At 33.7% G+C, this 27,791-nt stretch overlaps 1 protein-coding gene across 3 annotated transcripts in view; it reads left to right on the top strand.

The window, feature by feature from the left end:
- The window catches only part of LOC128230411 (beta-adrenergic receptor kinase 2-like), a 102,809-nt gene extending 78,144 nt beyond the window's left edge, over nt 1–24,665 (top strand). For all 3 annotated transcript variants that reach the window (XM_052942643.1, XM_052942642.1, XM_052942641.1), the window contains 6 exons: nt 4,802–4,902; nt 9,418–9,580; nt 13,777–13,939; nt 15,343–15,497; nt 16,356–16,472; nt 17,512–24,665. In XM_052942643.1, the coding sequence (XP_052798603.1) occupies nt 4,802–4,902; nt 9,418–9,580; nt 13,777–13,939; nt 15,343–15,497; nt 16,356–16,472; nt 17,512–17,685 (873 nt within the window). In that variant the 3' untranslated portion in view covers nt 17,686–24,665. The remainder of the gene's footprint in view (nt 1–4,801; nt 4,903–9,417; nt 9,581–13,776; nt 13,940–15,342; nt 15,498–16,355; nt 16,473–17,511) is intronic.
- Nucleotides 24,666–27,791: the final 3,126 nt, after the last annotated feature.

Genomic DNA, 27,791 nt, shown 5'->3' with positions numbered 1-27,791 from the left:
ATAACACGGGTACAAGTGTACTCTTCCATAAAATATATGAAATAACACGGGTACAAATGTACTCTTCCATTAAAATATATGAAATAACACGGGTACAAATGTACTCTCCCATTAAAATATATGAAATAACATGGGTACAAATGTACTCTCCCATAAAAATATATGAAATAACACGGGTACAAATGTACTCTCCCATAAAAATATAGGAGAATAATTCTTTTGAGAATAACCATGTATAATAAATTACTACCTTTAATAACAATACTTTTATATGGAAAGTTTTACTTGGTCATTTACTCGACCACAATCCTTTTTAAGTAATAAGATTTTACTATATATATGGTCCATAATGCAGAAACTTAAATTTGTAATAAATATAACTTTATTGGAAAGATTTCATTATCAGTTTTCTCATATATCATTTTTCTCTGAAAGTCGAGGACAAAATTAAAATATTTATGGATATTAAAACATTGTTAATCATTTTGGAATGTTAAGCTGAAGGTACTCTGTGGCTCATGTTTTTTGTTAAATGCACTTTTATTTTGTATGAAGAAATAAAGTGTGGCAATTAATCATAAGGATTTTTTATTAAAACTAAGGTACCAAAATCTGGAACCCTTTACCAAATGTTGATATTTGCTCAAATATTGTCTTTGAAAACACAGTTTTCATAAACTTTTAAGAATGCTAATAATCACTTCATTACAGCTTTGATTGGTTGGTTGACTTTATCACGTAATGGTATCAAAGTATTGTTAAAAGGTTAAACTATCTACCACTTTTGTTGAAGTCCTACAGGCCTTGAGGTTTAGTTGTCGATTTTTTCTTGACTGGTGTGGGTTTGCTTCCCACTAAAACCAAAATTCTTTTTTATACTATAACTATTTTTTCTGCAATTTTGATTTTAAAGAGTAAAATAATGATAAAAGAAGTATTTTCAGATGCATAACTGGTAAAATTAATTTTTGGTCCAAAAACATGACCGTGTCCCTCTAAATGTTTTATCTAAAAAATGTTAAACATCATCTTCAAAACCACAAAGTTGTTTATTTAGTGGTTGGAATTATGCTTTGTCCAATGGCGAAAGCATTGTTTTTGACTTCCATTTCTGACTTTCCATGCACTGCTTATATGCTTAATGAATGATTAAAGTGAAACAAAAATAAAACAAGAACTTTGACTTTTCAAATCATAAAATTAAAGGCACACAATTTAGTTTGATGCAAAAATATGGGTTTTTTTAAATGTTAATGCAATAATATGTTTATCTCCTTTGTTTTTAATGATCAAAACAAAAAAAACTCATATGATTTGCGTACAGATATAAAAATATTAGCAATATTTTGGCACATTTTTAACTAGGAAATTTGTGGCCACATAATAATAAAAAAGCTAATAATTCAAACAACCCTATTTTAAAGGTTGATATCTTTTTATCTGTTACACACGTACATATCATATGCCTTTTTGGGCCTTGATTATGATACATGAAATGAAATAAGAATTTGTTTTTACATCAACCTATATTGTCCCCCTTTAAGTGATCCCTCGGCTGCGCCAGGCTTGAGTAATTGCATATTATAAAGCACTAACATATACTCTATTTCTGTTCCTGGCTAATGCTAGATTGAAATATGACTATTATTTTTCGCTATTTCGCAGTTATTCATAATTACATTTTCAGAGAAAGCCCCCACAAATGGTTGTTATTTTATTACAATTCTCTAGACATTCTGTGACTTAAAGTGGTTTTGCATACTCTCCTGATATAACGCTTAAAATTATGTTGAGAGAAAAAAAGAAGAGGTTTTGTCATAGCAATGGTGCGTCATCTTCATTGTTATAGCCATGGTGCGTCATTGTTAAAACCTTGGTGTGTCATCTCCATGGTCATGGTGTGTCATCTTCATGGTCATGGTGTTTCATCTTCATTGTCATAGCCATGGTGTGTCATCTTTATTTCCATAGCCATGGTGTGTCATCTTCATTGTCATAACCATGGTGTGTCATCTTCATTGTCATAGCCATGGTGTGTCATCTTCATTGTCATAACCATGGTGTGTCATCTTCATTGTCATATCCATGGTGTGTCATCTTCATTGTCATAGCCATGGTGTGTCATCTTCATTGTCATAACCATGGTGTGGCATCTTCATTGTCATAGCCATGGTGTGTCATCTTCATTGTCAAAGCCATGGTGTGTCATCTTCATTGTCATAACCATGGTGTGTCATCTTCATTGTCATAGTCAGGGTGTGTCATCTTTATTGTCATAGCCATGGTGTGTCATCTTTATTGTCATAACCATGGTGTGTCATCTTCATTGTCATAGTCAGGGTGTTTCATCTTCATTGTCATAACCATGGTGTGTCATCTTCATTGTCATAGCCATGGTGTGTCATCTTCATTGTCATAACCATGGTGTGTCATCTTCATTGTCATAACCATGGTGTGTCATCTTCATTGTCATAACCATGGTGTGTCATCTTCATTGTCATAGCCATGGTGTGTCATCTTCATTGTCATAGCCATGGTGTGTCATCTTTATTGTCATAGCCATGGTGTGTCATCTTCATTGTCATAGCCATGGTGTGCCATCTTCATTGTCATAGCCATGGTGTGCCATCTTCATTGTCATAGCCATGGTGTGCCATCTTCATTGTCATAGCCATGGTGTGCCATCTTCATTGTCAAAGCCATGGTGTGTCATCTTCATTGTCATAGCAATGGTGTGCCATCTTCATTGTCATAGCCATGGTGTGTCATCTTCATTGTCATAGCCATGGTGTGTCATCTTCATTGCCAAAGCCATGGTGTGTCATCTTTATTGTCATAGCCATGGTGTGTCATCTTCATTGTTATAGCCATGGTGTGTCATCTTTATTGCCAAAGTTATGGTGTGTCATCTTTATTGTCATAGCCATGGTGTGTCATCTTCATTGTCATAGCTATGGTGTGCCATCTTCATTGTCATAGCCATGGTGTGCCATCTTCATTGTCATAGCCATGGTGTGCCATCTTCATTGTCATAACCATGGTGTGTCATCTTCATTGTCAAAGCCATGGTGTGTCATCTTCATTGTCATAGCAATGGTGTGCCATCTTCATTGTCATAGCCATGGTGTGTCATCTTCATTGTCATAGCCATGGTGTGTCATCTTCATTGCCAAAGCCATGGTGTGTCATCTTCATTGCCAAAGCCATGGTGTGTCATCTTTATTGTCATAGCCATGGTGTGTCATCTTCATTGTCATAGCCATGGTGTGTCATCTTTATTGCCAAAGCCATGGTGTGTCATCTTTATTGTCAAAGCCATGGTGTGTCATCTTCATTGTCATAGCCATAAATGTGTCACACCAATACATTTCAAATGTCACAGTGCCAGATTTTGCAGTACTTTTGGTTCAGACAGGCTTATGGGCAGGCGGATGGATGTATGACAATGGTTTCCGCCCATTTACTGCATTTAGCATTGATGGATAGTTATGAAAGTTGGTGTGTAGGTTTTAATGTGAAATGCTAGATTGGGATTGCTTTTCAGGAGGCTTTGGTCAAGGTTACTGTAACTAAAATTAGAAAAATGGTCTGCCCGATAACTTATGTTAGAATTGATGGATAACAATGAAAAATGGTCTATAGGTAGCTTATGTGAAGAGCTAGCTTGGGATTCCTACTGAGGGTGTGGGGGTCAAGGTCACTGCTACTAAAAAGAAAAGAAAATGGTTTCTACTTAGCAACTTAAGATGAAATTGATGAAACATATAGAATTGATGGAAATAGTTTAATACATGATTCTTAACTAGATTAAGTTTTAGTTATGTCTCTTTTTGATAAAATCAAAGTTAAAGGCTGCTTCTTTTTCCTAATACTTACAAGAAATTACTTGGATATAATTTCTGATTTCCTAAAAAGTGCATTTTTAGAGTGAAGATGTTAAAATTTGACCAAATTAGACCATTTTATACTTTAATTTCTACAATGGAAATATACCCTGATATAGGTCATTATTTCTACAATGGAAATATACCCTGATATAGGTCATTATTTCTACAATGGAAGTATACCCTGATATAGGTCATTATTTCTACAATGGAAGTATACCCTGATATAGGTCATTATTTCTACAATGGAAGTATACCCTGATATAGGTCATTATTTCTACAATGGAAGTATACCCTGATATAGGTCATTATTTCTACAATGGAAGTATACCCTGATATAGGTCATTATTTCTACAATGGAAGTATACCCTGATATAGGTCATTATTTCTACAATGGAAATATACCCTGATATAGGTCATTATTTCTACAATGGAAATATACCCTGATATAGGTCATTATTTCTACAATGGAAATATACCCTGATATAGGTCATTATTTCTACAATGGAAATATACCCTGATATAGGTCATTAGGTACAGAATCCTAGTTCTTTAAATGAAAAAAGAAAAGAAAAAAAGTTATGCCTACCCTATTTTTTTGGAGATGTCAGTGGAAACCAAGAACTGTTTGGTCTATGACTTAATGCTTGAGCCTATTTCTTCAAGTCCTACAAAATACTGTTGCTATTGTCATATTTGAAAATTGTAAATGAAATTCAATCACTTCGGCTGACATGTAATGTTTTAAATATAAAATTGATGAATGCTTTATAATTTGATAAATTTATCTTTTTTCCGTATTGTGTTTCTAATGCCCGAGATCTACTAAGATAAAAAGGATGAGATTTTGTAATCACATATGATGCTTCTTTGTAAAATATTATAAAAATATATTAAGTAATATCTGTAACTTGCAGAATGTTGACCTGCCAGAGTCAATGTCGCAGGAGATGAAGTCACTGTTGGAAGGCCTACTGAAACGAGATGTTGAGGAAAGACTTGGCTGCCTGGGACGAGGGTATGATTTTATCAGAAATAGTCAGGAATAAAGTGGGTTGGGAATATTGGTAAAATGATTCATTTTGTAAGGTGTTGTTTTCCACATGCCTATAACTTAAAAACTTGTCTGATTTTGGATATCGAAGTCTTGACGTTGTTGCTGACAGATGAGGCCTGTATACCTCAGCTATTGTTTTATTTCGAAATTTTGGGGGATAGTCTCCTTGTGTAAAATAAAAATGAAATTTCAGGGAATATTTACGTCCCTTGCAGGAGGTAAAATACTACCAAACATTTCATTTAAATTGATATTTTAAAATTATATATATCAGTGTTTTTTTTCACTTTTAGGGGAATGGGGCCAGGGCCCGTCAGGAGGGGAAAATCGCGTCGTAAAAGGGCAAAAAGGGGAAAATGTATAAATGCAAAAATCATTAAAGCTTTGCCTTCCTCTTTAATAAATTGGTGTAAAATTTCGCGTTGTGCGACATTTTGATTTTGAAGATTGACGGGACGCTTGTTTTTTTCATATAATCGTAATATAACTAATTTTCCGAGCGCTTGAACGATACCGATCAATCAAGGGAGACTAGCACGTATGATCACTACGTGTAAAATGCGGCGCCAAACTGCGTTTACCGTATTGAAAAGTGCCGTAATTACGATCGGCAAAGTTATTTTAGAGGACGATTTTGACATCGTCGGGAGGGGAATTTTTTACTGAAATAGGGGAAAAATATATACTTTTTGGAGAGGGGAATGGGGCCGAATTTCGGCCCCAAATCAGGCCTAAAAAAACACTGTATATATATATTGTTTTTGTGTCAATGGGAAAATAAACACTGGATTGCTTTGAACCAGATATAATTTTCTTTTAAAATATCAACCCAATAGATGCTTTTCAGTCAAAAGGAAATGCTAGTAGTAGATTAGGCGATAAATGAACTTCACCTACATGTTTGAAAGCAGGAGTAGCATTGTGCCTGAACTCAATTGTAATAACTGTGTCTGTCTCTGGTGCTGATCATGGAGTCCAGACCAACCACTTGTTCATAAATTAAACTTTCTTTATCAAGAGTTAGCATCTCATTGATATTTCTTGGTGCAAATTACTGAATTCTAAAGGCTGTTTCCGCTCACAAAGAAGTGTCCATTTCCTGCCGAAATTAATAATATTTTCACAATTTGTTACACACATTTTATGTGAATGAATAACAAAATTAATTTCTGGAAAAACAAACAAGATCTTGACTGTGCACGACCAGCTCTAATACAATATAGAGATGCAAACAAAAAGTCAAACCATCTGTAGGGGCTATTTGGGCATTATTTTGTATTTTCTCAAAGCCAGAAAATTTTCCCAATTTGGAAGGCACAGACAGGCTAACATTACCTAACATAATCAAACAGTTATGTTTTGTTTCCCCTTGGATATAAGTTATCTCTCACCCACTCACCAATGGCAACCTATTTCAGATCAGGGTGACTGAAATTTCATAGAAGTTTGCCAAGGTGGCAAGTCCGATTTTTTTTTTTTCATAGCTGTATTGAATGATATATTCCCAGGCATTGGAGAAAAGGTATCGTTGCGATACCCATTCCACCAATCAGAAAAATCCAATATGGCCGCACTAATGTAGAATTATGTGGAATTTTTTACCGGCGTTATAAAGCCTGCATGGCCAAAAAAACAAAAGTAATTTGAAGAATATGAAAAAAATAAACAACCAGTTTGTAAATACTCCCTGGAATGGACAAATGACCGCCCATGGCTGTCGAATAGCGATCATGGTATGTTTTGTTTATTTTGCACGCTGATCTATTTAGTCTAAGCATTCAGAGCCTATTAACACAGTTCTTGTTGTGGTATAAGTTCCTTGGAAATATATGTCACAGAAGACTTTGGGTTCATGAAAAGTAAGCCTCTAAACTTTGTGAACTAAGTATTTTGACAAGGTTTTTGCAAGATGTTGTTGCAAGATGTTGTTTCAGCTATAAATCCAAACATGCTTTATATTAGATATAGATGCATACAGAATGTTTTTTGTGATGATATCGTTTGTTTGAAAGAAAATAATGATTATTTGTCTGCAGTTTTATGGCAGGATTGAAAGATTTTAATCTGATTGTTTTATTCTGAGTCAAAGCGAGATGAATCATGGTTTGAATGGGCAATTAATGGAATTGTTAGGGAAACAGGTTGAAACACTTGACTAAGTACATTAAAAAAAACTAAAAAAAATAATTTTCTGTCTGATTTATTTTATCAAATGATATGGATGAGTTAAAAACTTGAAAGTTCTTCATAAATTTTATTTGTTGAAGAAATGATTATACTTAAGATATCAAATTCCCAATTATGTGATTTATGGAGGACTTGTTATAAAGAATTATACTGACAAAAATGATGAACACATACATAATGTTTAAGCTTTGAGATATTCCAAATAGACAATATCTTGTCTGATTTTAGTTTACATAAAAAACAAATATATAAACTGCAATAAATGTATGAACCCTTAGGGGAATGTTAATGGGGTTATGTAATTTAGCACCTGGGGTTTTCGTTTCCCACAGCACTTAACAAAACCAGAGTTATGACCCTTGGCTTAGCACACTTGCATTTCTGGAATTGTGCGCTCAAAACTCCAAATCTATATTTCCTAAAAAACTGTATTTCCTAAAAAACTGTATTACCTAAAAAGCTATATTACCTATAAAGCTATATTACCTAGAGTCATAAAACCTTATGGGAAAGGTTGTTAATGTGATAATGTTGTGCACCTGGGGTTTTGTTTCCCACTAAACTTAGTTTGTGGAACTTCTTGTTTTAATGCACAAAATGGACAAAATAATGGCCCTCGCTTATGTGACAAATTGGGCATAGAGCACCTGTGGCCTGGACTCATTTCTTGTTGAATTTACTTTTATTAGTCTGAGTTTCACACTTGGGCTCAAAAAGATGGGGAATACATACTCAGTAATTTTGTGACTTAATGTACCCTGTATATTAATAATCACGTTAAGGGACTCACTTATGCTTTCCCACCCAAAAAAGTTTTCCCTCTGAAGCATTTTATTATTATTTTACTCTATAATATCCAAATTGCAGAACAAAATACAATAATAGAATAAAAAAGTATTTTGGTTTTAGTGGTGGGAACCAACCCTTGTATAGTCAAATAGTTTTTCAAAAACAGACTCCTTCACCACTAGGCCAGCAGGCCTTTTACAAAAGTCATTAATTTTTTTGACCAATAACAATACATTGATAACATCATGTGATAATAATTATGTCCATCAACCAATTGCGCAGCAACAAAGCCATTATTAAGTGACCATTATTGTAATTACAATTGAACACCGCTATTCCGAACACCGTTTATCCGAAATTATCGCTATTTCGAATTTATTTATCGGTCCCGATTTTACTCCTTCTTTGTTTAACTGAATTTTTGGTCTTTAATCCGAAATCGCTATTCCGAAATAATCGCTATTCCGAAGTAAAAATAACAGTCCCGATTTGCTATTTCACACCTATTTATCAATTCTAAATTTGAACCTGATCGTGTCATAGTTTTTCACACCTTACTGTGAATGCACTCGGGCATCAGCTTGAGGTGACAATGGAGCACAATTAGCGCTTGTTAAAGAATAACTTTGAGCACGCGTATGTTACAAACATCGATGTCACAAAATGAGCGATTCATTTCGGTGATGTAGTATATAATTGCTGGTTAACCCAACCTGAATACCATTCAAAAATGTCATCAGATTCATGCATGTGCTGTCATTTTGTTTTATAAGTATAATAAAGAATTATTTGTCCATTATTAAACAATCAATTAACAAATAGTTTTATATAAGAAAGATAACTCAAACCGAGTGTATCGTATTGGTAACATGTAACTGACATTGCAATTTTCACGACTTAGTATTTCATGTCATCTATAATTCGCGAACGCTGTCATTTGCGGAAAATTGTTAATCCGAAACACCGCTATTTCAAAGTAATTCGTTGCGTCCCTACAACTTCGGATTAACAGTGTTCAACTGTATGTCAAAATTGTGGTCTTCAAAGACACCACTTGAGCAAATATCAACATTTGCTGAAGAGTTCTAGCTTTTGGTATCTTCGTTTCAACACTCATGGACATGAAGAGAACAGTTTAAGACTTGAATAGTTAAAAAATTATTGGGGAGAGGTCCCCCAACCCTCCCTACAAACATTTTAAACCATTCAAATTTTGTTTATATATTAGGGGACCATGTCAAAAGGTTGCGCCCCCTAAGTTATGCCCCCTCTCAAGACAATTCCTGTCCCTGATTATTTCATGCTTGATTTCATGTATATATAAAGTGTTTATCCCTGATTCTATACAGTAAACAGATGGCCAGTAATTCAATATGGAATAAATTGACCATAACCAGTTCTAATTTTGGTGAGAAAGTTTAAGTGACAGATTTATAATAAGAGACAAGTGACTTACACAGATTTTGTTACTCAACATACATGTATATAATTTACTCTCAGGGCCCAGGAAGTGAAGGAGCACCCGTTCTTCAAAACAATTGATTGGAACCAGGTTTACCTGCAGAAATACCCGCCACCCCTCATACCTCCGCGAGGTGAGGTCAATGCCGCTGACGCTTTCGATATCGGCTCGTTCGACGAAGAAGACACGAAGGGCATTAAGGTATTTGCATATGGTGTTGAAAAAATCAAATTAAAAAAAAAAAATGAATGCTAAAGTTGAGAGTATTGTGACATTTCTGTCATGGAAGAGTCTAAATCAAACGGGACTCCTGCTTGATTCATACTTTTAATATGATTCAAAGGTTAAAAGTGAAAAGATTTTAAGTATCATTTAGGTGTATTGTAACATGTAGGAATACTAGACAAGAGTTCATTCAAAGTGGTCTGATGGGAAGCATAGAATGCATTTCGAAATCTTTAGCCATTTTTATCAAAAACAACCTCAGATGTATGTCAGTACATCTGTAGAAGTAGTTTGTAATTTTTTTAATTAGATCATTAGTTAAATGTAATGTTTAAGCGTGTATTTATTGATCAAAGTTTAAATTGATTGCCAGTGAAGTGTATTATTGCAAACATAATTAAGAGGCCCAAGAGTTGAGCCATTAATTTTTAAATAGCTTAATTAAATTACTACGCGATCTACTTGCAGCGGACTTAAAACATACCTATTTCTGAGTATGTAAACCGTCCATATATATCCGAGGTTGTTTTCTATAAAAATGGCCGAGGAGTTCCGAATGCATGGAATGATAAAGCTGATTGGTCAAATTCTACCGAGCTCATACCAATGAGATGATGCCTTTCAAAATTTTAATCTTCATCATCTAGATGCTTTCATCTGCTCATGATGGTCCATGAAGCTTCGATCTGAACAGCTGAGTGATTGAGATCAGTGTTTCATACCATAATGGCTGCAAAACAAGAGGATTGTGTTTCCTTGTGGGGTTTGCCATACTGATAGGTAATGAAAATCGTGCTGATATCAATTTAGTTTGGGGTTCTAATGAAATTCCTAGTGGCTTTTTTGGTGATTTGATTTGACTGATATTAGGTAGGTCTCCTCAGTGCCAAAGTGTGCTGCTGAGATGCATTTCAGAAGGTTTCTGAAATGCCAGAATATGTTGCTGACATGCCTTTTAAAAGGTCTCTTAAAATGCCAAATTTTGCAGGTGCTGACATGCAGTTTAGAAGCACTCTGAAATGCACAAAACCATTTTAAGCTTTCAGCCTCCCTGGCTGTATTTTTTTTTATTAGAATGGATAATTATCTGCTGTTAGAACCCCTATTATGTTTATTGCTAACACTTTGGTTAAGTTGACAATCATGGAAGTCTCAATTAAACCGAGACTGATGCTTTTTTCATACTTTTTATATTCATACACTTGGTGTTTCCGAATGATCCCTGTAAGATGTTTCACCATTACATGTAAAGGATTAACATTACGTTCATGGTTAAGGTATTCAACACAAGTTGAAGGTTTGAGTGTAAAAATTAATTTTGTAAAAAATAGATGGCAAGAAAATAAATGCTTTTACAAAGTCAAAGAGCTGTGCCAATTATTTTCTAACATTTTCTCACATTTAGAAATAAAGTTAGGGTTGGCACTGTAAATCATATCTGTAAGAGGTTCTTATTTACTAATTACAAATCACTTATTATGCATCTCTTATTAGACTCAATCATTCAAGCATTTATTGGTTTCACATAAAACTAAATCTCTTCCTGATGTAATGGATCAGTGATGCTAGCAATCTTTCTTCATTAATGCATAAAAAACTATCAATTTTCAATCAAAGGTCAAATTTTTCAATTAACCTAATTGATTTGATGTATAATATTGGTGATCATAGGGAATGTAGTTGATTTTTGCATTGATGAAATGTTATCTGATGTTGGAAAACTATGTATGCTTCATTCATTAGGTTCAAAAGAGTCATAAAGAATGTTTAAGGATCACATTATTGGTTGATGCAAACATTTTTGTGTGGCCTGACTAGTCGACATTACTTTTGTCGGTGGCGGCTGCATCGGTGGCGGCGGCGGGCGTGTCCTGTTTTCATTTGTCCGGGGCATAAACGTAAACTATTAGTGGTATCAACTTGAAATTTCATATGTAGATAGATCTCATTGGGGGCAAGTACATTGCACAAGAACCGTAACTCTTGCATCATTATGATTAGAGTTATTGCGCTTAGTTAATTTTCAAGCTTAAATTTTGTCAGGGGCATATATCTTAAACTATAAAAGGTATCAACCTGAAACTTAATAGGTACATGTAGGAGATCTCATTGAGGGCAAGTGCAATGCACAAGAACCGTAACTCTTGCTTCCATATTTTTAGAGTTATTGCCCTTTGTTAATTTTCTTTGTTAATTTTTGTCCGGCTTAATGTTGTTACCTTCAGTTCAAATGCCACCTACACTTGAAAGTTAAATGGCAACATATGATTGTCTATAAATTAATAAAATGCCAATCTAACAGCTATAATGTTGACAGTAAATAATTCGTCAGGTGACACATCCGACTCACAGAGTTCTAGTTTCTAATAATTTTAATTCATAATTTTGTATAACTCTTTTAATTGTAACAAATTAAACAAAAAAAAAGATATTAGGAATATTTGGCGTATTTTCAACTTGAGAATTTGAGGCCATGTAGGTATCAATTGAAAAAACAAACAACAATTTATAAAGGCCAATATGTTTATAATTTGGTTTGATCATTTAAGTCAAATGAGTTTACATAATAATGCATTAAATATTTTTTTACACAGTATAAGTATGTGGTTGCATTATCCATCAGATTAAACCTAGTAGACCTCCACCAAATGATCTCGACACATCACAACTATAACTCGTGTTTAACAACATCGATGTTAACTTTAAAAGTTGAACTATTTGATGATATGACATTTAAATATAATAAATAAAATGAAAACAGTTTGTCTCTAATTTGGTAAGAAATACTGCAGATAACAAATATATCGGTGAAACCAGTTGAGCAGTGAAGATTTGAAAACAACAACAATGAATTTATTGACTTGAATACATACATATGTATTAACCTGTATGAAATTTGTTTCTTAAAATAAAGTCCAAATCTCTTATCGAGGTGTTTGAAATAGAAAAAAAATGATATACATCCGAACCCCATTGCCTTGAACTGGATGTAAAGGACCAATTTTTTCTACTAAATGTAAGCATTACGGCTGGGCTGGAAATTCTCGAGGCCTGCTAGGAGTTTAAGCCTATGGGACTGGACTGTAAAATTCCGTAAAGAACACACCTTCTCTCAGTTTGGTTTCCAGCAAGTTCAGGTCTAGCTCATTTCCATTTTAAATACTGGTAGCGGAAATAATGACTAAGTTCATTTAAATCTCTTTTATCTGATTGATTTTAACATTCAAGTAAAGAGCATTCATCAAAAACATTCTTTTTGAAGTCAAAGACTTGAAACTGTTATTTCTCTTGGTCTTTTAATGATTCGACTGAAACTCAATTAAAGTTTTGTGACCCTAAAATTCTGATGTAGCAGGAAATGTCTAGCAAACAACATGGGAATGCTTCCAGCTATTCTATAAAGAACAGACACTGATCCAAAATTAATGTGGGTCTTTTCTGTGCTGTCTTGACACTGACAACGAGAACTTTTTAAAAATCAATTCTCAGTCTTGCTAAAGTGTTAGGAAGGAAAAAGAGTTTTTACTTGATATGAAGGGTCTTACTTTTTTGCTGCAATTAAAAGCAGCTAAGTTGATCATTATTCTATGTAGAACTTGTGAATATGTTTGTCAGTTTCAAAATTGAAATGAAGAAAAGCCTTTTGATCACTAGAATAAACTCTCTCTACAGCTGACTTAATCTGAGCATAAACTGTAAACTCTTGTGTCCAGAGGATTTCTTCCGCATACACCAATATGTCTAGGCATACTAATCAATTTTGGTTCCCCCAAAATGGCAATACAAATGCTTAAATCTTGTGATCAGGAGTAAAAAAATAGAAGGCTAAGAGGTGTTTACATATAACTTTTTACTGGTAAAAGTTTTTCGTAATTCAAATGTTGGCATTAATGATGCTTTTTATGTCTGTATTCTTAAAAAAAGAAATGCAAATCAGGAGATTCCCCTTGTACTTCCAACCCCATATAAATTACTGAGACACACATAATAAAAGACCTTTACAAATTTACAGCTCCCTCATGTACATGTCTATGATTCATAATGCTTCAGGCACGTCACGGGTGTCAGAACGCTTGTACCGGGAGGTGGCAGAAATTCTGGGTTATTTTGTGTACTTAAGTAAGCACGTAATTAATTCATATTATATAAACTATACCTCTCTTTCCCTACAGATGTCGGAGACTGACCAAGAACTGTACAAGAATTTCCCGATGGTCGTGTCAGAACGCTGGCAACAAGAGGTGGCAGAAACTGTGTTTGACGCCATCAATGCTGAGACAGACAAGATTGAGCAGAAGAAGAAACAGAAGCCGCGCATTGATGAACTGGAAGATGGTAGGAGTAGTGTTCAATTCTGGAACGTTCATTTGGATATTTGGTTGTATGTTTTCTTTAGGTATAACCATCATAGTGACTCTATCTAGTCTTGACTTCCTGATATGTAACACTTAATTTTGCTAAAAATATGTTGAAAATAATCTGGTATATTTAGCGTAAGATAAATTTTATTTTCAAATGAAGAAATACCAGAGATTTGTTTCTTTGTAACAATTATTCAAACAGGGGACCGGTCATATCTCAAAAGTAAGTCAGAACTGGCAGGCGATCTGTTTTTATCTGTAATTAGTTGCACTATTCCATTGGCCTAAGAGCTTAGGAAGGCATTGCCATTAAAGAAGGTTTAGATGTTGTGGCAAGATCTGTGTCACATTTCTGCTCTTGTCTCAACAGAAGCCAATTTTGTTAGGTGATCTTTTTTAAATGTTGCGGTTTTAAGGATTCATTTTGCTACATCTTACAGCATCAACAGTGCACAGGCTGTGGTTATACTTGACATTTGCAATATACTACTACCATGGCCCACAGACTGTAATTCTATCTTAGATATGCTCACATACAGTTGTGTTTGTATTATTTTGCTACCAGGGTATACATTTACATACTGTTACAGTTACATTTTGTTTGTACATGTGTACCAGGGCTTACAGACTGTATAGAGGAAGGCAAAGTTTTCCTGTTTTACATATGCATTATTCAGCTTAAAGGGTGAGCAGACTATAGTGGAAGGCAAGGTTTTCCTGTTTTACATATGCATTATTCTGCTTAAAGGGCCAGCAGACTGTAAAGTGGAAGGCAAGGTTTAACTGTTTTACATATGAATTATTCTGCTTAAAGGGCCAGCAGACTGTATAGTGGAAGGCAAGGTTTTCCTGTTTTACATATGCATTATTTTGCTTAAAGGGCCAGCAGACTGTATAGTGGGAAGCAACATTTAACTGTTTTATATGTGCATTTAATTCTGCTAAAAGGGCAACAGATTGTATAGTGGAAGGTGATGTGTTGAAACTAGGCGTACTGTTTTTCATTCGACATATGCCCTATTTCATTATCAAGGCATACCATGTGTAAGGTTAGGTGGGAAACCTTGGTGGACCATTTCAGTGGACATTGCATATAATCATACAGCTATATTTTACATATACATTATCCTGATAATAAAGCTTATTGACAAGTTGATGCAAACATTAGAGTTTACATATGCATTTTTCTGCTACCAGGGCCTGCAGCATGTATCGCTGATTGCAGGTGTTGAAGTTTGGTGGACCATTTCTTCTGACCTGGAAGATAAAGCATTTAATTATTCAGCTATACTTTACATGTATGTTATCTTGATAATAATGCCTCCAGACAGGAAGATGCATACATGCTGTTTTACATATGCCTTATTCAACTACCAGGGCCTACTGACTGTATAGTGGAAGGTGAGGTGTTGAAACTTGGTGGACCGTTTCTTCAGACCTGGCAAAAGAAGCACCTCAAACTCTACCCAAACAGACTGGAGTTTTACCACAAAAACCGCGATGGGCAGGTCGTCAGAGGAAAAGGCGTGGAGGTGTGTTATGAATTTTTTTTTTTTTTAAAAATCAATTGTTGAATAAATTAAGGAATAAAATTTTGTGTAAGCTTCTACATTTGGAAAAAAATGTAAATGAAGTGTAACTTGTTACTTTGTTTGACACAATAATTCAGGCTGAAGTTTAACACTGGAAGATGAAAAGTTATAGTTACATTAACCATTATCAAAGACACCTTTTATAAAATGCTTTAACAAAATACACCCATTATTTACGGCCAAATTTGATGCTAAATAAGATCCAATAAATCACCTTACATGTTACCTGGTACTCAACTAAATGTTCAACTGACGATTCTCACAGTTAACAGTTAAGTGATAACATGTTAATTCTCTATGAATAGTAATCAAGATATTGTTCAAAGTACATTATGATTATGGATGTATGAACGTGGATATAACAAAGCAAAACTTTTGCGAAATTAATCACCCTATCAGCGATCAAACCTGGGTTTCTGCATAACCAGTCCAATATCATGCTTGTCTTCTACAATACCACTGATGGATGTCTGTTTTCATTTGGGCCTAAAAAAAAATACATTTGGTTCGGGTTACCCGACCCTACCTACAGAATAGATTTTATAGTCAGTTTGAAAAAAAAATGAAAAACCAAAGAATTTTTTTTATATTTTTTTTCGCTTTGTAGTTGAAAATCTTAAATGCTTATACAGAAGATAACTTTAACACCATTATCATACGATGAAAATGACATTCTTATACAAAAAAAAAGAAGAAAAAAAAGCCTACCTACCCTACCTATTTTTGAAAAGGATGTTACCCTAACCAAACAATTTTCTTTTTTTAGGCCTTGTCAATATTTATTACATTTATTTCCAGCTGGTATCCATGCTTGATATCAAGGAGATTTACCCAGAATTCCAGAAGATCAACAAAACGGACAACTGTATAGTTCTCGTCCTGAAAAACGAAACGAAACTTGCCATTACCTCACCCGTAAGTGCATTTTTGAAAAGTTGAAGAGTGAAATGGGTTTCATTTTCAGCTTGTTCCGTTTTTGAAAGGAGTCTTGTCCATTTTTGAAAAAGGTCTAGATTATTTGATAGCCTTGGGGATGTCATTGTCAGCACTTGGTGTGTGCAAAAACAATGGTAATAACTCAAAATATTTACATCTTACTCTGACTATTTCTCCCAACGTAGCAGTGCTCATCATTCAGGCTTAAGTATACCAACCTAATAACATAATTTAAGAACAATACTTAAAACTGTACTTGCCAAATCTTTATGAGATGGCGCAATATCTGTCGTGCATGCGTGTGGGGTCTGTAAACAATTGCTTTTGAATGCGATGGAGGTCTATTTGATGGTATCTTAATCAAACTTATATAGAAGTTAGATATACATGAGAGCATGGTGCCTGTCTTATCTGCCCATGCATAGCTGGAATATGGCCCTCGAAATGCTGCAGCCCTAGCAAAAATATTTTCTAAGGGAGACAACTTTGTATAGACTGTTGTATATTATTGTAGTAGTTCTTTCCCCTTGAACCAAATGTTGCAGCCCTAGCAAAAGTATTTTCTAAGATTGACAACTTGCCCTTTGTGAAACATGGTTAAATGATTGCTTCCCTTAGAATATGAGTTCATCATATTACTAAAACAGTCGTGCCAGTAAAGTTTAGGCACTGTGTCTTGTGAGCCTCTTGTTTACTTCATGGCGTCTAGTATTGCTGTCGCTAAATATCATAGTGATACAGCTTAAAAATGTTGTTTTTTATGCTCAAAGTTAACTTTCATTTGAAAGAAATGGCCTTTGTAATACATTGTTCTTGCCATTTATATGATCTGCTTGGCTATTTCTTGTTTAATTCTTAATTTCTAAGTAGAAAATGCTTTTAAAACAATTTATATTGCATCTTTTTTCTTAAAATGAACTTCAATGATAATATTAAAGAGTTTGTCATACAGGTGTGTAGCCATTTACTCTATGAATCAGTTTTTATATTGTACTCTACAAAGTATTTATTTTTTCAGGACAAAGTTTTAATCAACCAATGGAAAGATGAAATCATAAACGGATACAAACTGTCGACTCAAATTATGGCAAATATGAACAAAAAAGCTAGCAAAATGTATGGCGCTGAGATAAACAATACAAACTTCGAGTTTAGACCGCCATTAGAGCATCGAAACAGCAACGGCAGTTAGAAAATGGTGGAAATCGTGATCTTATTGAAGGAAAGGATTATGTGCAATTTTTTGTTCTTTTTAATAAGAATAATGAGTATCATTATTGTCATGTTTGTCAAATTGATTTAAAGCACACAGAATTCTGGAATATTGGAATATTATATATATACATATATACAAGGGGGAGATGGGAAGGTGTTAATAAAGTTAACGCATCTTTTGCATCCTTGTTTATATTGTTTGGATATGAAATCAAGAGATGTTGAGGATTGAGGTTTATCCAAAAGAAGACGTGATCTGTTTGTGATTTCTGCACCCTAGATTAGACAATATATTGCGATAATGTGTTGTATTCAAATACCACGAGAAACCTGTGGATGTGAAATTTGGATGATACAGTCATGTTTTAGTACAGCAATTCTAGAAAAAGTGCACTGATGTAAGAAGTTTAATATCTTGACACTTGTAATTATAAATAGAAAAGTTTTGTGTTATTTAGTAAACAATGTTTTATTTTTAACCTACTGTTAAATGTTGTCTTTTTAGGATTTCATACTTTTAAAAAATGATAATTTTAGGCTTCTTATAAAGTTATTGTTGGGTGATTGTTATATGAACGGTTGATTCAAAATATTTGCCTATCAGATTTAGACAAGGTAGTCTATATATATATAAAAGGATGTAATGTATGTAATTTTGCATTTCTGTCATTCCAGATGAATCATTTTAATGTGGGGTGCTGATTGTTAAACTCATCTTATACTTACAGATGTTTAGAAGTGAAACTGTTATGGAGCTATAAAGCTGTGTTTCTTGTCAATTATAAAGTTTTGTACTTTTTACGTGGTATTCCCTTCTGATATATAGCTACTTTTTTGTATTTTTATTTTAGGGTTTTTGTTTAGGTTATAAACACACATTCAGAATATGTAAGACTATCTTGTCATTAAGAAAGTGGATGGTTTTTATTTGGATCATAGAAGAACATGTATATATTGTGGTGGAAATGCTGTGATTTAAATGGAACTGAACACATATACACTTACGTCTTTAGTCTGAGTTGGAGACTTAATAAGAAAAAAGATGGCAAACCTTGTTCTATTGTAAAATTGCTATTCAATGAAATCTGTTGATGATGAAATTTGCTGTAGAAGTAACTGATAGCTAATATATGTTAAATACTATGACTAACAATATAGAATTTGTCATAGTAATGTATATAAAGCTGCCTTGTTTAATACAGTGGTGATAAAAATCATGGTTAATAAGAAGTACTATATTTTACATTTTACTGAACCCGAGTCTAGTGAACATGGGCCCCAGTTCTCACTTAACTTACCATCGTAATAAAAAACAACAACTCAGTTCTCACTTCACTTTCAGTCATAATAAAACGTAGCTCACAAAACAGATACAGTAACAGCAGTTATGTGGATATTGGATGAGAATTTACCTTCATTTGTCTTTGCTGTCAATGATTAATTTCGCAACGGCTCTTTTTATTCTCCTGCAATTACATTTTCTAATAACTATAGGGACATTGCAAAGTTGAATTTTAATTGGATAAGAAATAAGAACAAAATAGAGTTTATAAAACAGAGATGATTTGGGTGTGTTTTTTCCCTGGCAAATAGTATTTAAGCCTACCCTCAGGGTGTTCATATGATGTGGACATATCTAATATTTATCTTTTAACAAGAATTTTTTGCTCCGACTGAAAACAATCAAATTAGCATTTTTTGTGTGACCATGTTCGTGTATTGTTTTATTTATGATAATTTTACATGTATCACTTCTCCCGTACATATGCTTATCAGCTCAGATTGATCGAACAGAATCCCTGTTTCAAAGAAGATGTTTAGAATTTGGATAGTTTGAGAAATTAAAGTATTCTTAAAACGCTAATAAAAAGAATTGATATTTAATTTATTTGATATTTAATCAATTTGATATTTGTGTGTTGTCATTAGCAGGTATATACATAATATAAGGTGAATAAACTACAGTGTTTACCGATGCATTAAAAAGAGACGTTGGGTTATCGTGTCAAACAATGAGCAGGAGGTCGGGGAGGGACTGCTATGGGAAATCAAAATACCCAGGGGAGAAAGTCTTACATTTGAATGAAGTGATCACATCTTAGCACTTTTGTATATATTTTTCCCAATTATTATTAAAACTTCCTTGTAAAAAACTGTGCAACCAACCTCTTCGATTTACATCCATGACGAACACTGCTACAACCTCACTTATTGTTATGATATTAAGTATTAAATATTTATGTTGTATTTGCCAGCGAAAGACACTTTTGGTTTTATCAGGAGATGAATGCCTGTCTTTGCTTAATTTCTGAGATCGGCTTATTTTGCTAGTCAGGGCAAGCTAAAAATTGATGGTTTGTCTATCCCATAATAATGTTTAGGATCAAGAGCCTTTTTTCCTAAATTGTTTTTTCATTTTGAAAAAAAATGTCTTAATGCATTTAGTTACTAAAATTGTGTATGCATGAAACTAACTTTTAAATTTAGTATTAATAATACTAACTAGGCGGGTAAAAACATTATTTAGTATTTTATTGAAAATCTGCACAAGGTACAAAAATATATCATTATAATAGGACGCTTGCTGAGACTTGTATGTATTTTGTATTGCTTATTAAAGCTGCACTCTCACAGATTGAACGTTTTGACAACCTTTTTATATTTTTCTTGGAATGAGCAAATTTATGCGAAAATGCATGGAAACTAGACCGCCGCCAAAAAATAAGATCACAGATTTTCTTATTTAAGGTCAAACATTAATGTTTTTATGCATTTTTCTTAAACCGTTACTAGCGCTTTTAGGTATAACACATTTTAGGTATAACACATTAATTTTGGACGGAAAAATGGAAATCTGGTCTTTTGTCAGCAGTCTTTCATCACTGGTTTGCAGATATTAACGCAAAAATTGGCTCATTGCAAGATAAGAAATAGTTGTGGAAATGGCATCTCTGTGAGAGTGCAGCTTTTCAAGCAAATCATGTGCGTTCACATTTATGTTAGCCAGTTGAAGTCATTGTTGTTTGCAAGACCTTTTTTTAACCAAGGCCATATTTCTATAATATATTTATTATATATGAAAAAAAAAACGTAATGATTAAAAAGGATAACTGGTTTGAAGAAACTCTAGTTTGCTTAGAAATTAGTCAGGATAAGCCTGAAAAGCCAGTTTTGCTTTTTCGGCAGGGTACTTCCAGTGGTCGAAATTAGCACAAGCCCGCAAGCCCTGCACTAGTAAATTGTCGTCCGGGCTTGCTCAAATTCTGAATTTTATATAGCAGGGCTTGTTCAAAAATAAGATGCCAAGCAATAGAATAAGAATTCGGGCTTGTTCATCCAAAAGTCTAATTTCAATGACTGTACTTCACTCAGCCTTTGAGCCCTATTTGGGTTTAAAGCTACCTTGAAAGCAATTGCCGAAATGGTTGCAACCCCTAAGCTGCAAGATCATTCACATCCCTACTTAGGTAAAAGGGCAATATACCGGATAACTGTTGGGAAGGAATACCATTAGTGTTGGACTAAATTGTATCAATTGAAACATACCACTATGTGTTGACTATTTTATCTGAAGCTGTTATCTCTGATAATTTTTATTTTTTACTATCTTTGTGGCCATTGAAATATTGAATTCATAATTATTCCGGTGTGGCTAAATTTTCAGCTAGATTTTGTTAGGACCAAAATAATTCACTACTATTTATCATTTGTACCAAAACATGTTGCTTTATTTGTACATTCAGTTCTTTTACGTGTTTGTCCAATGTAATGTGCAATATATTTTTCTTTTTATTGCATGGATTGTTAAAGTGTTATAGTATTTGAATTGAGTTTACCACGAACTTGTTTATAGCAGGTTTATTAGGTTATTAAGCATGCGCCATGCCATACAAACAATGAAAAATACTATATGTTGATTTTCAGTTTAACTTGCCAGAATACATGGAAATATATAATATCAATATTTCTTTCAAAATATTACTCTTAAATTTCAATTGCATTCTATTTTATAAAATATGTACAAAGGTATACATCAGCATTTATGAAAAACTATTATAACAATAAAATCTATTTATAGACTTGTTTGTTCACACCAGCCACAAGCTACAAGAATCTTTTTTCAAAGTCGGGTATATAAAAGATAAAACCTCTTGGGCTCAATGCGCTATTTTCCTACATGAATATCAAACATTCAAAACATAACAATTCATAACCATGTATGAAAGTATCCTAGAGGACCTTTTGAACAATGAAAATTGTCAGAATAACTATTGCCACAAGAACATGTATGTTTGAAACGAAATCGACATGGTTGCCATGGAGATTGTAGCTCTTTAGCTCATACGAAGGCTTGGGGGCTGTTTTCATTATCCAAGTAAGATCTAGTGTTTTGATTGTTGGACTGTAACAATAACTGGCCACATGACCGAATGGAATCAGTGAAGCATATCTCTGAATAAGGATAAGACCTAAATTGAATACTGCCTCTTGGCTGGTATTCAATACTGGTCTTAATTGGATCTAAGAACGATGTAGCTAATCCGATTACTGGTTATTAATAACTGACCAATAGAGTGAATGAAGTCAATGATGTATGACCATATGATTAACTTAAGTTAAATATTGAATACCATCCCTGGGATGGTATTCATTACATAATTCTTATCCTTATCCTTAGACACGCCTCAGTGATCCTGTTCAGCTGATTGGTCAATGAATTTTACTGTCCAATCAAAACACTCAGATTCTACTCTTAAATTTAAAATTGATCTGAGCTGCATGTTTATTGAATTAGGCCCCAGGCCAAAGTTTTAATCTTTTGCCTGAACTCTGCATTATCTGGATTAGATGAGGTTTCTCTTTTTCTTTTACCCGTCCACAACAGCATTTTCTGTTATTTTTGAATTCTTTATTCTGTCATAATCGCTATGTTGAATTTCTCATGATATCTATTCAGTATGGTTCTATTATATAAATCTATGAATTCATTGTTTTCTATTTAAGTTTATGAAGTAGTTTTTGTTTTGGAAAAGCATATTATACAGATTGTTTGGTTTTGAATGCTCTATAAATGCATGACTAAACTCACTAAATTTAAATTCTTGATATTATGATTTATTGATGTACGTTCCATGATGAGATGTATACAGCATGCGCATACAGTATGCTTCGTTACATGGCTACATGCTACCTGGTAGCTTACGCCAGTAACAACTAACTACCATTTTCCTATGACTTTTAAATCAATTGTGCATTTAGCTCTGTGAAAATGCTATATTACATGACCATTTGTTAATAGCAAACATTAGGTTTAACTAAAAGGGCAAATGGATTGGTTTGTGATATAATTTGTGTGCAGGTGACCTGGCAATGGAATAAAGATAATTTCTAAACAATAGGCACAGGTGAGACTTGAGAATTTGTCTGAACAACTGGAACTGAGCATATGGAAGGATGGTGACTGCGTAGTTCTACTGGTATACCTTAGAGGTCCTTGGGCTCAGTCTTGAGTGCCCCCCCCCCCCCCCCCAGTGGTACATGTACTTCTTCATGTCCTCCTATAATGGACTCTAGCGGAGTTTTCTACTGTGAAAACTGACTCCAGACTTATTAAAATAATCAGCTTAAACTGTCATTACAGTTAAGCTTACATAAAATGAGATGTAACCTTAAGCTGAAAAGCGCATTACGAATCTTACCAAGCCATTTTTGAGCGTGTAATATGTATGTGTTGAAATTAATGTTGGGTTGATCGTAACTTTTGTGTATATTTGCGCTATAAATATTACATTTGTCTGATAATGCTATTTATTGTTATTGATAATTGATATGCATTTATTTGTTTCTGGATTAATTTGTCTTTTCATACTTATTTATATCTTTGTACATTATTTCATAACATTTTTTTTCTGAAATTGTTATTGTTTATAATTGATAGATTCTATGAACTGTACAATTTAGGTAGCAATACATCAATATTTAACCCATTTTTTCATGAAGTCATTGTAAAGGACATCAAACCAGGAAAACAACATCCATTCAGACTGAATCCTTCAGAAGCGCAATACCTTAGAGACAAAGTAAGATATTTGGTTGATAATTACTTAATTGAACCATTCAAGAGCAATTACAGTTCTCCATTATTCTTGTGTCAAAGCCATAGTGACATACCGATAATGCACTGATTACCATACGTGGATTTTGTGACCAAACAGACTTATTTCCCATTACGAGAATTGATTATTGTGTAGACAAAGAGGTCAAAGCAAAATATGTGACCACATTTGTTTTTTCTCAAAAGATTGTGGCAAGTTCCTCTCAGAGAATGAGCAGCCAAGTTGTCAGCCTTTGTATCACCAAATGGCTTTTACCAGATATTTTTATGTGACTTTTTTTCATTTTTTTCAAAGGCATTAAATTAGTCACTCAAAGCCATAAATCAAAGGTAGCGATAGATTGTTCAACAATTCTTCTCTGAAATGGATAAACAATGCTATCATGCATATATAAACTGTTCGGGTTTAATCAGGAAGTTAATGGACTCTTGAGAGTAGCTTTTGTTTTGATTTTCCATACATTAAGTTCAATGAGAAACTTAAACCTTTGTACAAATTGAACATTGTTACCGATTGTAACTGGAATCGTCTTTGTTGTGTACAAATCAAGTTTAAATGTCAAAAAGTGATATGTTATGTCTATATTGCTACTTCAATTTTGCAGTTTATCAATGTTATTTTTGTGTTGTTCAGTATGTTTAATACCATTGAAGTTACATGACAAAGGGACTGATGAAAACTAATATGACTTTATGAGTGAGTCAGTCACATGACTTGTTTTTGCATGATGATGATGTCATCAATGACGTCATATTACCGTACCATGTCATTTGTCAGTCGATTGTCATTTTCTTTGCTCTCAGATCATTAAAACAAGAAATAAAATTGTTTTATAAAATTATCTTTGAGTTTTCTTTGAATTTACCATATTTGAAACGAAGCTGTATCTCACTCGAAGAAGCCTGAAAGCCTTGTCCTTTCATTCGTTATGAAGGAGAGGGGTAAGGCATGGCAAACCACGTATTGGCCTATCCCACTTGACGACATGTCCTATGTATTTTTTTCCAACTGAAGACAATTCTTACTATTTGTCCGGTTGAATCAAATTATGGGTCAAATTGCCAAAACAGAAGCATTGTTTGACCCTAATTTCTACACAAAGCTTAATGTTGGTCAAAATGGAAATCATTAGTTGTTATCATATTTGTTTAAAGGTCATGGTCGGTCCAAACAATTGGGTCAATAGGTCAAATGTACAAGCTACCTTCTGGCCTCATCAGAATCCACATTGTCTATATTAATTAATCTTAGTTGTAATGGAATCCTTATTTTTCTGAACACGCTTTAAGTTAATGCCCAAATAACTTGTCAATGCTTGATCAACCTGTTCATCACTCAACACACACCTTTTACACATGAATGTAAATTATAATTGGTCCGAATGTTTGTCGTGATGGTTGAATAAAATATGGATTATAAACAAGACCTTTCACAGGAATGTTCTTTAGTTATTGAGCGGAAACTGACTTAAATCGATGTCACAACAACCTTGACCTTTTAACCCAATGACCTCAACATTAGTAGGGTTCATCTACTGGTTATTTCCAACCTGCTTATGAAGTTTGAGATCACTGAACCTATGCTTTCTTCAGTTATTGATCGGAAACCTGTGGCCAAACGGACGGACAAACTTACCCTTTGAGCATTCACATCATCAATGGGCCACGCCTTTTGTCCACATGATCAATCTGGATTAAAGCTGCACTCTCACAGATTGAACATTTTGACAACTTTTTTATATTTTTTTGTCTTCAGAAACGTTGAAACGAGCCAATTTTTTGCAAAAATCCATGGAAACTAGTGATATAAGACTGCTGACAAAAAATGGATCACAGATTTTTAAAATAAGTTTACAAAAATAATGTTTTATGCATTTTTTTTAATCCATTAAGTAACGGTGACGGCTTAGGCCATAAAACATCAGTTTTCGAACTGAAATATGCAAATCTGCTATCTGATCTTTTTTTCAGCAATCTTTTATCATTGGTTTTCAGATATTTATGCAAAAATTTGCTCTTTCTAAGACAAAAAATAAAAAAAGTTGTCAAAACGGTAAATCTGTGAGAGTGCAGCTTTAAGATCGATTATAAATTACATGTATATCAGGTCAAAGAGTAGGACAAACGGTCAAATTTTAGTAAATCGTTATAACAGTACTGCGACATTATATTTATAACATTTGTCGTAGTCAGAGTTTCTGTTTCATAAGCAACGAGCACAAATGATGAGCAGAACTTTGATTGTGGGCGTTCGTGCGTCTTCAACAATTTTCTGGTTTAAATTATATGTGTAGAAGTCAGACTTTTTTTACCTTTGCAGAAAGTGTGCTCCATAAAGGGCTAAACTGTATCCTAAAGGTCAAGAAATAGAGACATCGCATGAACGCTATTAATTATATATAATTAACTAAATACTTATCAAAACAACACTTGTAAGTTTAGTCAAATTTCTTTTGAATGAATAATTCGATGTTAATCTTTCAGGGATCACATGGTTGTTTATTGAACAGTATTGTCTTGAATGGTACACCATAATGACGTAACATCACGTTTGCACGCGCCATTTTGTACCTTCCGGTAGAACGTAAACAAGCAGGGTAAGAAAAAAAAACATATTTGCATTTTACCAAAAGACAGGACTTCGAACAGGCAGTAAGTGTAAGTTTTGAATTTCATTTTTTATTCCTAGTTGTACACATTTTTCGCAGTTGTTTGTATTTATTTAGTTTGTAAACAGCTGTGGTGGATAGATCTACATTTAATTCTAACCTTTTCATATTGTACTCATAATAATGTAGTATTTAACGAAACGCATAAAATACAGTCATTGCCATCTTGCTAGAACAGTCTAGTATATTCAAATTCAGTGAAAGAAAATCCATTGTTTTGTGTGGTAGGATTCATCAACAGTATCTATGGAATCCTATACGAGTCATAACTGAAGTAGATTGATTTGTTGTATTGACGGTATGGCCTCTGATGATCGGTCAAGTATTAGGTGCTGCTTGTGATAATCGTTCTATATCTAATAAACTACAACTGCATGCACTCAAAAGTCATAATAAAACTTCTTGGCAATATGTTTCCAACGTTCAAATTGTCTTCAAAACTATTTACAGTTTCACTGTTTTCACAATTTCCGACTGATTGTTCCATTTGCTTATAGTCCTTGGCAAATCATTTTTCGTGCATATATAAAGTCCATAATTAGTCGTTTGAAGTTTCCCTGAATATCCATTTATACTAGTAGTTGCACTGAGATGTATGCTGAGTAAACTAACTTCATCAACATTATTCATGATTTGGAATAACTGAACTCTATGACAAACATATATGCTCGATTCCGTTTATAGATGATGGTAGAAAAGGAAGATAGGAAATCCAAATTCGGGTAAACTATCCTCGTACGATGGATTGGCTATATGACGCACAATGCTAGTTGAACGTCTTTGCACTTGTTCTCTAACTACAATGTCTTTAACGATGGTGGCTAGAAAACAGAACTTTGCATATTCTTATATGAGTCTTATCAGTTTTATATAACGCTAGGAACAAACACGTCCTTATCGAGGTATCCAAAAGTTGTTTTCATTATCCCAACCCTTTCATTGCCAAGTTTTGCGAAATCCAGTGAAGCGAAAGTGCCTAGAGTTATATAGTGAAGATATGGTTAAACAGTTCTCACGAATTAGCCTTTGGACAGATAACCTCCTTCATACATATAGGATATATATGGCAGATTTCACGTTTTGGTGACCAAAAAGTTCCCGGCGAATATTGATTTTTAAAATTTATTGCAGATTTGTGATTTCAACATAATCTTTTACAGCAATTTCTTATCTATCATATTTTAGAACATTTGCAAAGATTTATTCATGCATTTTTATAAAAAAAAGAATTTTGTATCACCATACCATTTGTGCTAGTGTTACAATATTGCCGGTAAAAACTTGTTTTTTTTTTAATAT

The sequence above is a fragment of the Mya arenaria genome, chromosome 4 (assembly GCF_026914265.1).
Source record: "Mya arenaria isolate MELC-2E11 chromosome 4, ASM2691426v1".
Classification (NCBI taxonomy): Eukaryota; Metazoa; Mollusca; class Bivalvia; order Myida; family Myidae; genus Mya; species Mya arenaria.
This window is presented reverse-complemented; position numbering and strand designations above follow the sequence as displayed.